The following is a 15,900-nucleotide window of genomic DNA, read 5'->3' on the forward strand; positions in this document are numbered from 1 at the left end:
TGGGAATTGGAGAATTACACAACTGAATATAATGGGCTGAATATAAGAAGGCGTTTTCTTTAAAGAGAATATCATAAATTCAGTTTTTTCTGAGTTTATTTTTAATCCGAACTGGTTGAGGTAGTTTTCAATTTCCATGAATGTATTATTAATTGATCTTGTTATCATGAGAAGATCATCGTATGGAGAGATCGGTATGAGGAGTTTTATATCATCTGCATAACATAAAATATCATACCTGGACTCAACAAGTGGAGAGATAAGTGCTGTGAACAAGAGCCCAGATAAGATACCACCCTGTGGCACTCCTGAAGAGATACTTCGCTCGTATATGTGCCCATGGACAGTAAGCTGCATTATTCTGTTTTGAAGGAGTGACGTGAGGAACTGTAGAGTGTCTCCCTTGATCTGGTAGTGGTCTGAAAGTAGCTTCAGCATTGCAGGAACGTTTATAGAGTCGAAAGCTGCTTTAAGGTCTACATAGGTGACTGCAAGCTCTGCTTGGGATTCAAACGCAGAGAGGATAGAGCTGGTAGTGGCTAAGAGGTTAGTCACAGTGGATCTATGCGGAAGGGAGTAATGGATTTGAAGAGGCTGATGTGGAAGAAGTTGTTTAGTTAGAACGGGTAGAAGTACCTTCTCAAGGAGCTTTAGAAGACTTGAGGCATTGGAGATTGGCCGATAATGCTTAGAAAGTGTAGGAGATTGAATTTTGGGGATAAGCTTCACAAGGTAGATGTTCCACTGCCGGGGAAAGAAATGGCTTGACAAAACAGCATTAAAAATAGTTAGAAGAGGATCCAAAATATATGGGCTAAGACATTTGATAATGAATTGGGGGATTCCGTCCGCACCTGCCGTAGCAGAAGCTGATGTAGAATTAATGGCAGCGATAAGCTGCTCCCTGGAGATAGATACTGCAGACAGTGTCAGGCGGGATTCTAGTTGTTGGAGTATGAAGATCAGGGCATTGTTCCGTGTTCGAGGCAAATCTAGATATGAAGTCAAGCCACTGGTCAGGTTTAAGATTTAGGGGGAAATCAGAAGGCCGCTCAGAGTAGGGGCATTTTCCGCTATGAAGGGTTCTATCCGTGTAATGCTTAATTGCTTTTGATTTCTGCTTATTAAATGTTGCGCGAGCTCTGGAGTAGGCTATCCTGTCTTGGATACTATGCGACTGCTTCCACATTTTGTGCAGATGCTGCTTTAACTTGAAGTTCATGTTAAGATGGGGAGTCCACCATGCTCTGGACCGAGGCAACGAGAAGCTAACAAGAAACAAAAATCTCAAAATACTATACATTGCTTCTGTCTTAATACGTACTGGTCCACTTCCATTCCAGTGGACCTGAATGCAAAATGTGCATTTCCCTGAGGTAAATTTTGCCGTCTCTATGCTAATAGTTCATCGTTGCTGTACTATATAATACAGTGTACATCTTGACATACTACTTTTGTGTCCATGTCCCAACCTAACCCCTGAAGATTCACCATTTATCACCATTTATCTATGCGCCATTGCAACATCTATGCAACATCTATGCACCATTTATCACACCAGAGCGTAAGGTTAATGGATAATTACGTTGCAGATCATTCACTCTGCAAATGTTTTCATGCCGTTGTCATATGTCAAATCGCCACTCTTCCACACTATGTGTAAAGGACTTCAGTTCGATTCCCGTGGCTTCTGAAATTGATGGACACCGCTCGTCGGATTGGAATTATCCATAAACATTTTGAATACTTTGTCGATCTTAAGCGGGTGAATTATGTGGTTTCCCATCTGTATATCGGGTTTTTCATTCCAAAAATTACAATTGACCCATTGAATACACGCACACTATGGAATTCTTGTTAAAAAAAAAGTGATTTATTAAAGTAACTTGTTTTTACTATTATTATTATTACTATCAGTTTATTAATCCTATAGGATTCACCCTTGGAAAGCCATAGGCTAGAAGTGTATAAAACCGCTTCTTTTCTGACAAATAAATTAGCAGAAGTGAGTTAAACTAATGCCGTCGTCAAAACAGGAGACGCTGACTAAGACAAAACGTAAGCGTTCCATTCTCATCGAAGTTCTGACGACAACCGAAATTATCGATTTCTTAATTTTTCGCTTCGTTAGAGCTAACCTGCTGATAATAATACAGCCATACTATAAAATATTATAGCTATATTAATAAAATAAAATAAGTATGTTTTTTTTTTTCCTGGAAATATTTAACTTTTAAGAATTACCGATTAACAAATTGCCTACTCAGGAACTTCAACATATTTTAAAAAATGTATGTAAAAAAAAAATACTAATAAATAAATAAACAGACATAATTCAGAGATTTTAAGTGTGTTACATTAATTGGGTACTTGCACGAGAATCTTATATTTTTGTTAAAATTTAAATTTGGGTAACGAACATTAAAATACATTCTGCACGAACGACACTTGCGCCACTGTGGTGAACAGTCATTACCAATAATTGATCGTCTGTTAAAAATGCAAAGTGTGGCGCCACCTGAAAAGTATGAAACTTTATTAATACGAGCTAATAAATACATATAGGTTGCGAATTAATACATTCCATTGCGTGCAAAGAGAACAGTGTGTTTTTTTTTTTTTTTGCAATGCCTACTTTCTTTTTTTTAACGTTACATTTAATGTAGCAACCTTATTAAATTCATTGGATGTAGGCCAGGTACTTTAATGTTTTTACAAAACCAACTATCAGAATAACGCATTAAGGAAACTTCAGTATTTCAACTAATCTTCTTTCGGAAATCAATTTTATTTTTAGAAAAATCGTGAATCGATTGAAGCCATTTTTGCTGAATACAGGAAAGTCCGCACCTTGCTAGAACGATAATGGTTTTTTTCCCTAAACGGAGGGACAATCTGTCAAAGTTCCCAAAAGTGATAATACTTTGGCGGATATGGCAGTGCTATTTATTTCAACTGAGTTTCTTCTTTCTGAAATCCTCCCACATTGTAGAAAGTCACCCAGCTGACGCCTAATGGATATGGCTAGACTACATACAGCCGGGTATACCAGTGAGCATTCCCCCACCCAAAAAAATTCTGACTTCAGTACATGTAACAATTCTTGCGGTGATTTGTCAAGGAATAAGTATCCAAATAATGAATTTGTGAGGGCATATTGCCTTAGCACTGAAGATTATATTTAATGTTAAGAAGTTATTGGGGTTCAGGAGGGATTCGACGTTTACAAACTAACAAAGCCACTGCTATTCAATTCCTTTTTACTAAGATAAATTTATTGAAACTAACATACGCTAAAATACCATTCTATACATAAAACTGAATTTTCTGCCATCGAAATACTTTGAATTCATAAACCATGGTCATGCTGTATCTTCTTGAAAAGATAGCATGTGCCATGGTTTGTGATTTTACTTTATTTCATTTTTTGAAAAGCGTAATCGCACCGAGTGAGACCTAGACTAGATCTTACGATCCAGAACTCAAAACCAATTCAGTGCACGAGCACATCACTTCTAATCTATAAAAATTCAGAAGAGAACTGTAGAATGTAAAAGTGATGATTATTGTATACGGCTGTGATTGCGTCATTCTATGGCATGCTGTTCCACAAGCTATTACCTGTGAATGTCGCGTACTACCATTTTTTCCTATAGAATAATTGCACCTAGCAATGCAATAAGATATTAACTATTTCCTAGAACAAGAGACAATTATCTTTCGCAATAATGCACAACTTGCCATGTGGCTGGTGCTGTGAAAGTTTTACTGCAGCTGCGCCAATGGGAAATAATCGATCACTCTCCAAATTCTCTGAACAAGAATCCTTGTGATTTGTTCCATAACTTGAAGTCTCTCAGATCAACGCTTTTGGAGAACACAAGGAATACTTCAAACAGCAGATGGCTGTCTCATCACTTTTCAACAAAATCAAGTTACTGATAGTATCAAACACCTGTACGTTTTTGGGACTGTGTTGTACAGAAGCCCGAGATAAAAGTAACAGAAGTTTGTGTCCTGCGATATGTAAATTAGTCATTTGAAACTTGACTGACACTTCGCCTCACCATTTTCAAACAGTGCCAAACACACGCGTACCCAAACCACCGATACACTTCATAGTTTGTTCGTTCAGTTAGCATCTTTTTTGCCATTTACAAAAACAAACTTCATCATTTAATGTTCTCATGTAAAAGTAATATGAATTATAAAATAATATTTATGTGATTGTGTATAATATATTCACGAAAATTTTACTGGAGTATATATACAACATAAACAATCAACTTTTATATTATATTGTAATTATAATTCTGATTTCCATTAAATTTCGTTTTAAATTATATTTTCTATTTCTCAATTTATTTTCAACAACTCGGTTTTAGATATTTCTATAAACTTTTGCTGCCATGAAGATGACGTCACGATGTTCTTTAATACTTCAAGTTCTCTACTGAGATAAGCGCAACTAGATTTGCATTTTATTAACAGTCTTTCCCGTTCTATCCTCACGACTACCTTCATTTCAATTTGCATATGTAGACGTTAGGTTATGCCTCCGGACAATTCCACAGTGGGAAATCCATCTTTTCTGATATACTTTAAGATCGGTGAATATCACTCGAATATTATGTCGCACTTCGCTTCCATTTTATGCAATGATAAATTGCAGAAACGTGTCATGGGCACCTGCTGTTCGTGCACCTTAAGCTGCTGTATTGCAGATGTGCCACTACGTTGCAATTTGCTATGGGTTTTCATTAGGAGAGTGCACTTCATATCATCCTTATTTCTACGCTGAAAATCGAACTTTTGCTGAGTAGTCAATTTTCGAGCTTCTCCTGTCAAACTCTTTTATATAGCTTAAAATCTTGAGCTAACCTTAATATTTTATTGATATATTACCCTCATAAAGCAAAACAGACAATTCAGAGGTGCGTGTCTTATCACAATTCAATAACGTAGTGGGAAATAAAAGTATATGTTTACTGGTAATGTACCTTTAATAAGAGCTTACCCTCTCAAAATGATAAATTTCAATAAACTTTTCCGGAATGAAGTTGAGTGTCACGACGAGAAGACCAAAATGATATTAAGAGTAACTCTTAAAAGCTGAATAATTTGAAGAATTTCATAGTAAATTGGGTGATGAAAAAAACGCTTTCAATCATTTTGAAATTAATATTTCAGAAAAGAATTTTATAGATATTCAACCTGTGATTCTGAATATGATGTTCGTGCGACTCTAGTTATAGAGGAAGGATTAAATGTGGATATTAGGTTCATCAGAAAAATACAGTGAATTGGCAACAGCCACCTAATACCTGGTAGGATTATCTTTTTCCCGTAAACGTCTTAGCATGGACCCCACAAGGTGTTGCAGGATGTCCTGTGGTAGGACTACCCATGCTTGCGCAATGTGTCCAGTAATGCCTGCACTCATTGTGAGGTGGCTGTTTATAGCATTGAATGTCCTTTTCTAGTAGGTCTCAAACATGATGAATTGAGCTGAAATCGGCCGAGTTGGGTGGCCATGGGAGAGTGGAGAATTCATTGTCATGTTCCTGAAGCAGTCAGCACCCTAACCGGGTCTTGTGGCGTGGCGTTGTATTGTTGATGATGATAGTGTGTCCAGACAACATGAAGAGGTATATTTTATTGGCGACGGTAGAAAGGTAGGCGTTCCCATTGAGCAGTTAATTAATAGTAATCAGAAGACCCATAGCATGTTACGAAAACAGTCCCCGAACCGACTCCGAATACCAACAGTGCATCCGGGTGCCATGGCCTCATATTGCTTTTTTTCAAATGCAGATACCTATCACCATGATCTGCAGTTGAAAACGGGATTCATCAGATCAGGTGACAGATTTCAACATATCAGTAATTGTTGGTGCTGAGGTGCCCATGAATGACGGTTTCTTATGTCTCGCGGTAAATTTGGGTATCCGTGATGGTCCTTTCATAGATTATAGGGATTAGTGGCATAATATTTTGGGTTTTGCACATAATCAATGTAGATATTGATCTTGCTATTCCTAAGTTGTACTGGATGGTTACTGGGCCACTGTGCTGCGTCGCTGCTATGCTGCGAGACAAGACAAACGACTCTCACCACGGACGTGAACCACACGTGGTTGTTCCATGCGTGATTTTTGGCTGGTTTGTACCGTTGTTAAGCCAGTCACGGTAGCACTCATGACTCTTGAACTGTGTTGGCTGTTGTCGAGATACTGATGCCTTACCACGCCTTATTAAGCTAACTCAATGCACATATAGGTGGCTTTCTATGTCCTTATCCTGATGTTGTGAATTCTGTTGTTCATAATTACATAACCGTTGAAAAACTTATTTCGGGAAAAAAATGAAAACAGGTTTCTTAGAGGAAAAACAACCAAAGTCAATTAGTAATTACTCTTTCTCTGAAGGTTTTTACTAATCAAGAATTCTTTCTTAATGATGAATCTTGTTATGAAAAGCAATGACAACACTATCGTTCCTAATGCTTTTGGAACAGCCATCTTGGTCAACGGGTAAACTTGGCTATCCAGTTTAACAAGCTATCTGTTGTATGTGTTAATTGCTAGATACCTGACTCTGTGCAGATTATTCTAATCACGAAAACAAATACACACGTATAGGTTATTTTAATTTTATTTCTCGTTTCAGAGTTACTTGTCCATCTTGTCGACTGGATTGGTGCTACAACTGCCATGCCCCATGGCACACCGACCTCTCTTGTAAGCAGTTTCGTAAAGGGGATCGCTTGCTAAAACTGTGGGCGAAGGAAAAAACGGAAAGTCAACTAAATGCACAGAAATGTCCAAAATGTAAGGTAAGATAATAAAAATCAAAGTTCAAAAGTAATTTTATTCTGAGAAAGTGGCGACATCTAGTGACATTATACTGCTGGAATTCAAAAAAGTAGGTTGGGATATTTTATTTCTAGGGGGATTATCTAGATAACTAACCCATTTCTCGAGACCAGTAACATATCAATAGTTTTCCTTAACCTTAACTAAACAACAATTCAGCATTTAAAAGTTAAAAATTAAATACATACTTTTTAATTTAGGCTTCCGCGTTTTCAAATCAAAAATCAGCTGAGTTTTATATTTGATGATTTTTTTTTTTTTTTTAAATACTGAATCCCATTGTGCCTTTTTAGCAGTGGATCTTCATAGCTGCATAAATTAGAGACATAAATGTTTTCTTTTATTTTAAGCGTGAAATCATTTACGATTTTTATTTTATTATTATCATCTTCACGTGTTCCATTATTATTATTATATGCTCTCAGTAATAATAAAAATATTTAATTTCTGATTTTGTTTGGGGGGGGGGAAGGGGATTAAAATGATCACAGTAAAACTGGTATTCAATCAAAGTACAGTACTCCATTTTTTGATATGTCTACAAAATTTTTCAATATTGATTATTGGACTATAAAATACACATAAGACATAAAATACCTCTTGAAAAAAAATCAGATTTTTTTTTTTTTTGTATCTAGTGGGACTGAGTATTTTTCTTTCGAAAAAAAAAAGCGTTAGTGGGATTATATTAGTGGCTCTTCGTCATCTTTCTCCTGGTTCTGGGACTGCGTGGGACTTTATGATTTTAAATGTGTTCCCTTAGTTTAGTTTTTCTTTAAGCAGCCTTCTGGGTCTATGTTGATATTTCTTGCTCAAGCAGACTTTCATCTCCTTGTTTTCTAGCTATAGCCTGCATCATCCTCGGTTTTTTGTAGGTCTCTCCCCCTCTGCAATGGCTTCAATCACTTCATCGATCTTAAGCCGGCAGTTTCATCGGACTGCATGTCCTTGACGCAATCTGTGGGTCTTTCATTTGTCTATGCCAAACTGCATCCTGATATCAGTGCAATTTGATAACGAAAAATTCGGTGATCTGGAGAATTTCTTGGAGATATTACTTGAAGAATCTCTTGGAGGCTTCTTTACTGCCGCTTAGGACTTGATATCGTCCACATACATCAGATGGGAGAGAGGATATATGTTCTTCCTCCCTTTTTTCAGGATATATCCTTACTTGATGTTGTTGAACACATGGTGTACAGTGGATTGAGTGCACTGATTAATCAGTGTTGCCTTCGCTTGATGTAAGATTACAAATAGATATTTAAAACTGACGAATCCTAAGTGACATTTTATTGTTTATTTTTGTATCGACTTGACTGTTGAACGATCTGAAATAATATAAATCTTTATATCTCACATTTTAATAGACTACGATCAACTCCATTTTGTAGTAAAAAAAGAAAGAAATATCTCAAGTCTGACCTCGTCTCATGTATTGCTTTAAGAACTCATAAAACTTTGCAGTATCCTGTTCGGGTAGAATAAGGGAGAAAAAAAAAAAAAACAGTCCAAGGAACTTTGTAATTGACAGACTTCAAGAAAAGTTGCATATCAGAAGCTATTATAAACTGAAGTAAATTAAACGTCACAAAGCATGGCTGAGCACAGAGGCGGATTGGGAATATTTTCTAGAGGAGGCAGTATAATAACAATGAAGATACAGAATAAATGAATATTAGGTTCAAATTTTTAGATAGTCATCACGTAGTATACGAACACGAATAGTCCACGTTACTATTGTAAACATGTATTCGCTCTTTTAGTGTCTGTCTTTGATGCCATTATACGAAAACATATGTTCATCAGTAGTGCGGTTGGAGTTCTCAGTGTTTGAATATTTATTAATGATGTCTCTTGGAATTACACAAAGGATTTTGACGGAATGCCATCCATCAAAGACATGTTCTTCGTTGTACACATCCTTCGCACCGCGCTACTAATATTATTATTCTGTTTTATTTGGTTTTGGAAAAATTAATTACGGGTACAGCATAATTCTATACTGTAGGGTGCAGCTGTTAATGAGAGAGGTCAGAGGAGGATGGCTAGAATTGTTCAAACAAACAGATGGGCCACAATGTCGCACATCACGTCAGAATACAACCTTGGTGCGCAGAACAAAATATCGCAACAGACCGCTAATCGCACTTTGTCGCGAATGGGCTACAACAGCCAACGGCAACATCGCGTACCTTTGTTATCAATGAAGAACAAGAGAGCACGCATCCTGTGGGCACAGCAATACCAGCACTGGTCTATCGAGGATTATAAAACAGTTGCTTGTTCTGACGAGTCGAAGTTCCTGGTGCATCATGTTGATGGAAGGCTCAGAATTTGGCGAAAACAACATGAAACCATGGACCCGTCATGTCTGACGACTACTGTGCAAGGTGGTGGGGGCAGCGTTATGGTGTGAGGAATGTTTTCTTGGCACACCTTGGGTCCATTGATACTCACAGATTCACGTCTGAATGCCACATCGTTGCTGACCAAGTGCATCCGTTCATGTTGACAGTTTATCCTCAGTCAGATAGTTACTTCCAGCAGGATAATGAGCCAGTGCACAAAGCCCGAATGACTATGGAATGGTTCCAGGAACATGACAATGACTTTTCTTTGCTGCAGTGGCCCGCTCAATTCACAGATCTCAATCCTATTGAACATCTTTGAGATATGCTGGAAAGGGCTGTTCGCTGCAGACCTACGCCTCCGTCGAATCTCAAGGAATTGCGTGACACACTCATGTCTGCATAGTACTCAATTCCTCACAACGTTTTCAGCATCTTGTTCAATCCATGCCTAGACGAATTAGGGCTGTTTTGAAGGCTAAAGGAGGCTCAACACGCTACTAGGTAGGTGTACCTAATAAAGTGGCAGCACAGTGTATATGTACTGTATGTCTGTATCTACACTTACGTTTTGTTGTGAGGTAGGTTTCTCTAGGTCGAATAACAGTGGTAAATTGGGTAATTATCAGGTTATAAGTATTCATCAACAAGTTGTAATGCAGATATCGTAAAATTCCCGCAAAGAAAAATAAATAATAAATACGTCTTGCAAGATTGTGCAAGAGGAATAAGCTTGTAGAGCAACCTTGACATATTTAATAAAACTTCCTAATAAAATCAAATAATTTCCCTGTACTTTCATACTGAAATTCAGAAAATAATAATAACCAAAGCAATGAAAAAAAAAAAAGAAAAAAAAAGGAAACGTGTTTTCCTACTTTGGTATTATTTGGACAAATAATACCAAAGATAATTGGTATTATTAAATTTAATTGTATTAAATGGTATTAAATTGAAAATATAATCGCTAAATTAACCTTTCAGCGATGTAATATCATCTCTAAAAGATTAACCATTTCAAATACCCACTAGTTCTAAACAAGTATGTCTGAAAATAGTTCAATATCCATATTTGTCATGTCCCACTTACACAACTAACGTTCACTAATGTAGCCATAGTAATGGTAAGGGGATATGCCATCATTAACCATTTTTAGGAGAGTTCTTGATAATATATAGATATTGACCTGGAAAGAAAGTAGCGTCAAGTACGATGGTGGTGTTTGATAACCCTAGTCTTGATACGTCGTTGTTTTGAAAAGGAAGGGGTTGTACTTTACGGTTTCTCACGCTAAAGGATGTTATTTTGTTTCTGTTGTTTGAAAAAAACTATTTTTATAAAATATTCATGAATCCATGGCTCGCCATAAACAGCATTCGTATATTAGATACTTGTTTATTGATCTATATTATTCCTCACGTGGCTATGGCACTCATAAACAACGAATAAGGACAAAGAGATAAAGTAGCACGCAACATTGTCTATGTTTTCTACCTCATACACCTGTAAGACAGCTATGCGTGTCCATGGACGATTAGATTAAAAAAAAATAATAATAATATGGATTTATTACGAGAATACTGAATGAGTGCAAAAGCCATATCTCGTTTGCATTTGTTTTTTCACTTCCATGCAGAACCTGAGATATTAGAAAGGTCAAAGAGAATGCTTTAATTAATCATTGCACGTGCATCTCGCGGATAATAAGTAAAAACAAATATCCTGGTTAAACGCCATCTGATTGAACACGGCACCAAACAAAAAATAAATAAAACAATGCAATTCACACACAACGCCATCTATTGTAGGTAAGAAAAACATATCTGCTGTATTTTATATAGCAGATATGTTTTTAAGAGGCCAGTCAAACAAAACACTAAACAACTCACACATAATTCACACACACTGACTGGCTTTGCTATGTTAACAGAGTACTTAACGCGCATTTGTGGGAAACCACGGGAACCGCATAACACTATGTCCACTATGATACGTGGAAGCTCCACTATACACAGGATACAAGATGAAGATGGGCATTAGCCTCTGTGCCGCTGAAGACAAGTTCACATACGATACGATCCCATTAACCCAAACCACCGAAGAGCTCGTCGAAACTGGTGATATGGAGTGCCCTAACAAATGGGGTACAGTTCTTTTCTCTGATGAGTCCCGTTTTAGCCTACAAACAAATTCTAGATGTTATTTCATCTGCAGACAACAAAGAATGCGATACCATCCCTCCAACATCAGAGAAATGGACACATACGGTGAAGCGGTATTCTCGTGTGGGGTGGAATAATGATCAACGGTCGCACCCCTCTTCATGTTTTTGATAGGAGTACCGTAACTGCCTAGGGGTGCCGAGAACAGATCCTCGAACCCTATGTGCAACTTTTTAGGGTTGTTGCAGATGGTCCAGATTTTCTTTTTATGCACGACAATGCCACTACACATATAGCTCAAATCCGATCGAACATGTGTGGGTCGCCCTTGGGTGTCTCTTTGCACGCCGACAGCCAACTCATAGGTCACTTGGTAAGCTAAGATCTACACTAGTGGAAGAATGATATCGTCGAGCATGGTTCACCGCTGTCAGGCCTGTTTAGCCGTCGGAGGGGATCATACGCCGTACTGATGCCATGTGACCATATTTTCGAGCATCTTTTATTGACTTCTGTAATGTGACCTTTTTTGGTAATTCTTATACAACCCCTGTAATTGTCTCTTATACCTTCCCGAAATTTCTCGCTGTCTTCATCGCAAGCTGCGCGAATTATGTGTTTTCTACGTGCTCTGTTAATATTGTCGAGCAGTGTACATTCCTCTCAAAATGATCCTGCATTACTTCTTTATAACTGACTCCATTATTTTCCCTCGAACAGAAGTTACTTATGCTAACAGGTCTGTAATTACGTCCATTGTGAATATGAAAGACATTTCCACATCTCGAATCTTCAGAGATTTCCCCTGAATCCACGAATGCTCTCATAAATATGGCCAAAGGTTTGCTTTATCTCTTTGGTAAACAAATTGGGTAGGTTTCGTTAGTCCTAGGTGTTTTATTCACTTTTATTCACTTCAACGCCTTCTCTTCCGCTTTCTTCCCAATTATCACAAAATCATTTAGTTCCTGCTTATAACTTGGTATACGTCTGCTGTTCCCGTTCCTTAAAACTCCAGAAGTGGAAGTGAATAGAAGCAAAATATTTATTAAGTTTTTCAGTAACCTGAATAGAATAATAGTTAAGTAATCATATTTAGTAAACCATTATGGTTAATAAATCCTTCTAGTGATAACATAAACAAGCTTTGCTACTTTTCTTTGCATCCTGAGACAAAAGACTTCTCATAAGCAGACTTAGCCCCCTGTAGAATGATCACAAACATGCAGCAAGTAACGCACATTATGAAACTCTGATTCGTAGGAGAACCGTCCTCGACAGTTCTTCCTGGATCCAAAGCATTCCTACTACTTTTAGCTTTTTCCCTGCTCTAGTCTGAAGCATGATTTAATCTTTAAAACTACCACACTAAACTATGATATGCGCATTTACAATAATAACATTGTGGAGTACGTATTATGCTATAAATTTAAGTTTGTATTGCTTCTAAATTGATAGTTTATAGACTTCAAATTTCTAATAGTTTTTTTTTCTGTTTGTTTACAGTTGTGTGATCTTTCGAGATATTATTGGAATCAAATACCCTCACGCCACAGCAATTGTCTACTGCTTGATCTTAACCTTTGAAGATCATAGCTGTAAAATTCCACTTTTAGATGTTTTGAAAGATCTCTTTCAAACATTAAAAAGTGGAAACATCTTTTCAAACAGTGGCGTTAAATGAGAATAATTTACTTCAACCTATATAAGACGATGATTATCAAAATTGTAATTATTTTGGTTATTTCTAGCTTCAGCCTGGATACAATCCACTGGCTCTATGAATGCAGTTATAATCAATGACATTATCAGCTACAATGTCCAATTAGTTATGTTGTTTCTTTTGTTTGTTGCCTTGAAGCTGGTCCCCAGAGCACTCACCGTGATGTTTATGACTACACACATTTTGCGTGACCTCGTTACAGCGAATTCTGCTCATAAATACTTTAATAAAATAGTCTTTTCAGCGATATAAGTGAAAGATTACTGTAATCAGTGAGAACTGTCGTCACCTTCTGCATCATTAAAATGGTAGGCGCAGAATTATTACTCTAATATATATGGAATTCTCTCATTTTATATATTTTTTATTGTTTTATACAATAAAGGCTTGTATTGCGTTAGCAAAAAAAAAAAAAAAACGTTTTATGCTACATCTAAACCATAAACTCACTTATTTTACGATTTTCACTGGGGGAGAGAGAGAGAGAGAGAGGGGAAGGGTATAAAATTACTTCACATGATCATCTAGCAGCGTGTATACCAATGCAATTACTATATCTCCTCTTAGAGAAATATTTTCTGGACTAAACCCAATAGAAGTTTGGGCTGTTATTCCAATTGACTATAAACCAAATAGAAAATGGATAAAGAATTCTAAAAGAAAATGTTAAAAATCATTGTTGTTTTCCCTCTCCATTGCTTGGTCTAGTTTTTCAATTTCGGTAGAATACTCTGATGCCAGCAATGTGGCTATTCAATTTCTTTGTTGGTTATTACCACCTATGGCTCGCTGCTTTAACTCATTCACTCTCTTCTACCAGAAATAAATTAATAAAAACAGTAAATACTGATTCGACACTTGAATAAAAGGCAGAAAGCCGGAGAATATGTTTCGTTTGTAATTCAGTGGCATAACCAAAGGAGTTAGGTGATCGGTTAGATAAATCTGTCTATCTGTCTACAGGGGTGGACAAAATAATGGAAAAACCTGATATGAAACTTGTAATGGCTTTTCTAATGACTGCATGGCTTATTTATGAACATGCAGTGATTATTTTTGATTTTGTTTTGTTTTTTTGAAGGTAGTACTGACTTTTGAAAGCAGCAAAGACAATAAAAGTTGATGTTTAGATAGAGGTGATATTGAAGTGAACATGAAGAAAATTGCCAACCTGTCTGAATTCCAAAGAGGCTAAATTGTTGGTGGACGTTTAGCAGGGGCATCAGTGACTAAAACTGCTGATTTGTTTAATATATCCAGAACACCACCTCGGGGGCTCACATCTGGTGAGTATGGACTTGGCACATCCTGAGCTGAATATCATCATCATCCTTCTCTTTCTTGGTGATTCCTCTCTCTCTCTCTCTCTCTCTCTCTCTCTCTCTCTCTCTCTCTCTCTCTCTCTCTCTCTCTCTCTCTCTCTCAGGGTAACTCGAGAATTTTTAACTCGAGTTTAAAAACAACTGCACAAATTAAAGTGAGTCTGAGCAATCCAATTTCTAGCAAAACAGTTCGGCGAGAATTTCATAAAGCCGAATTTTATGACACAGTCGTTATCACCCAGCCACCATTACCGATGGTAATGCTGAAAAGAGGAAGTAGTGGTGTAAGTAGTGCAAAGACTGAACCCTTGATGATTAGAAACATGTCATATTTTCAGACAAACCATCACTCACACTTTTCTCAACTTCAGGAAAAAGTTTACCTTCGCGAATGCCAAAGGAAGCACATAATCCTGCCTGTCTCGTGAAAACCGTCAAACATGGAGGAAATCAACAATGGTTTGGGTAACAATATCTTGGTATTCTTTAGGTTCTATCATCACCTTGAAAGGGCGAATTAGTGCCACTGGTTATCTTGATATTCTGAGGTTCATCCCACAGTGGCAAACATTGTTTCCCAAAAACAATGCCATGTAGCAAGATGATAATGCTCCAATACACACAGCCAGATGTGTCCCATCTTGGTTTGAGGAGCATAAAACTGAAGCTAGGTATATCCCATGACCTGCACAATCGCCAGACTTAAACGTTATTGAGCCACTTTTTTTTTGGCTGATGCTATATAAGCTTGCTTTCTTGCATCATGTGTCCTTGCTAATGCCAACACTGTGGGCGTATTTGGAGAAGAGAGTGAATAGCCGATTTCCTCCACCTTCATCACTCATGGAGCTTGAAACGTTCCTCTATGAAGAATGGTTCAATATTCTTCTTAAGACAATTCAAGATTTATTTGAATCTATTCCATTTAGATTACAAGCTGTTGTAAAAGCAAAGGATGGCCAAACGCCTATGTGCATATCTGTAACTCTCATCATCCCCCGATACCACTCCCCAAGAACCGTTATTACAGTAATAGTTCCTAGAGAGGAGGAACAATTTTGTTAAACTGTGGTTATTTCCCTGGGGGTCTCAACCCATACAGAAGTAGCAATCACTTCTTTTATTCTTAAAATAAATTCTGAATTATGCACAATTAGAACAGCACGCCATAACGCCTCACATACATATTTATCCAGAGAGTTCTCCACGTGTCCAACTAGTAGTTGGTGTACACAGAGAAACCAGTAGTAGCCAACACTGAAGAAATCAGTGTTCATTCCTTCTCCTATTGCACTACCAACTTGCTTAACACACGAACCCGAAACCTATACACTCCTAATATATCGTGTCTGTAAATTGTGTATTGTAAAATCAGCTTGCTCCCGAAACTGACTAACTTGGCTAAGATGTAAAATTGTTTACTAACTGCTGCTTCAGATTAAACATGGTGGAGAATAAAACAAAAT

At 37.2% G+C, this 15,900-nt stretch overlaps 1 protein-coding gene across 1 annotated transcript in view; it reads left to right on the top strand.

Moving 5' to 3' along the window:
• Window positions 1–15,900, top strand: part of LOC150076904 (E3 ubiquitin-protein ligase RNF217-like) — a 100,645-nt gene that overhangs the window by 50,572 nt on the left and 34,173 nt on the right. The window contains exon 3 of the mRNA XM_090385587.1: window positions 6,670–6,835. Within this exon, the coding sequence (XP_090241713.1) occupies window positions 6,670–6,835 (166 nt within the window). The remainder of the gene's footprint in view (window positions 1–6,669; window positions 6,836–15,900) is intronic.

The sequence above is a fragment of the Mastigoproctus giganteus genome, chromosome 12 (genome assembly GCF_048544385.1).
Source record: "Mastigoproctus giganteus isolate SK-2022 chromosome 12, ASM4854438v1, whole genome shotgun sequence".
NCBI classification, from domain to species: Eukaryota; Metazoa; Arthropoda; class Arachnida; order Uropygi; family Thelyphonidae; genus Mastigoproctus; species Mastigoproctus giganteus.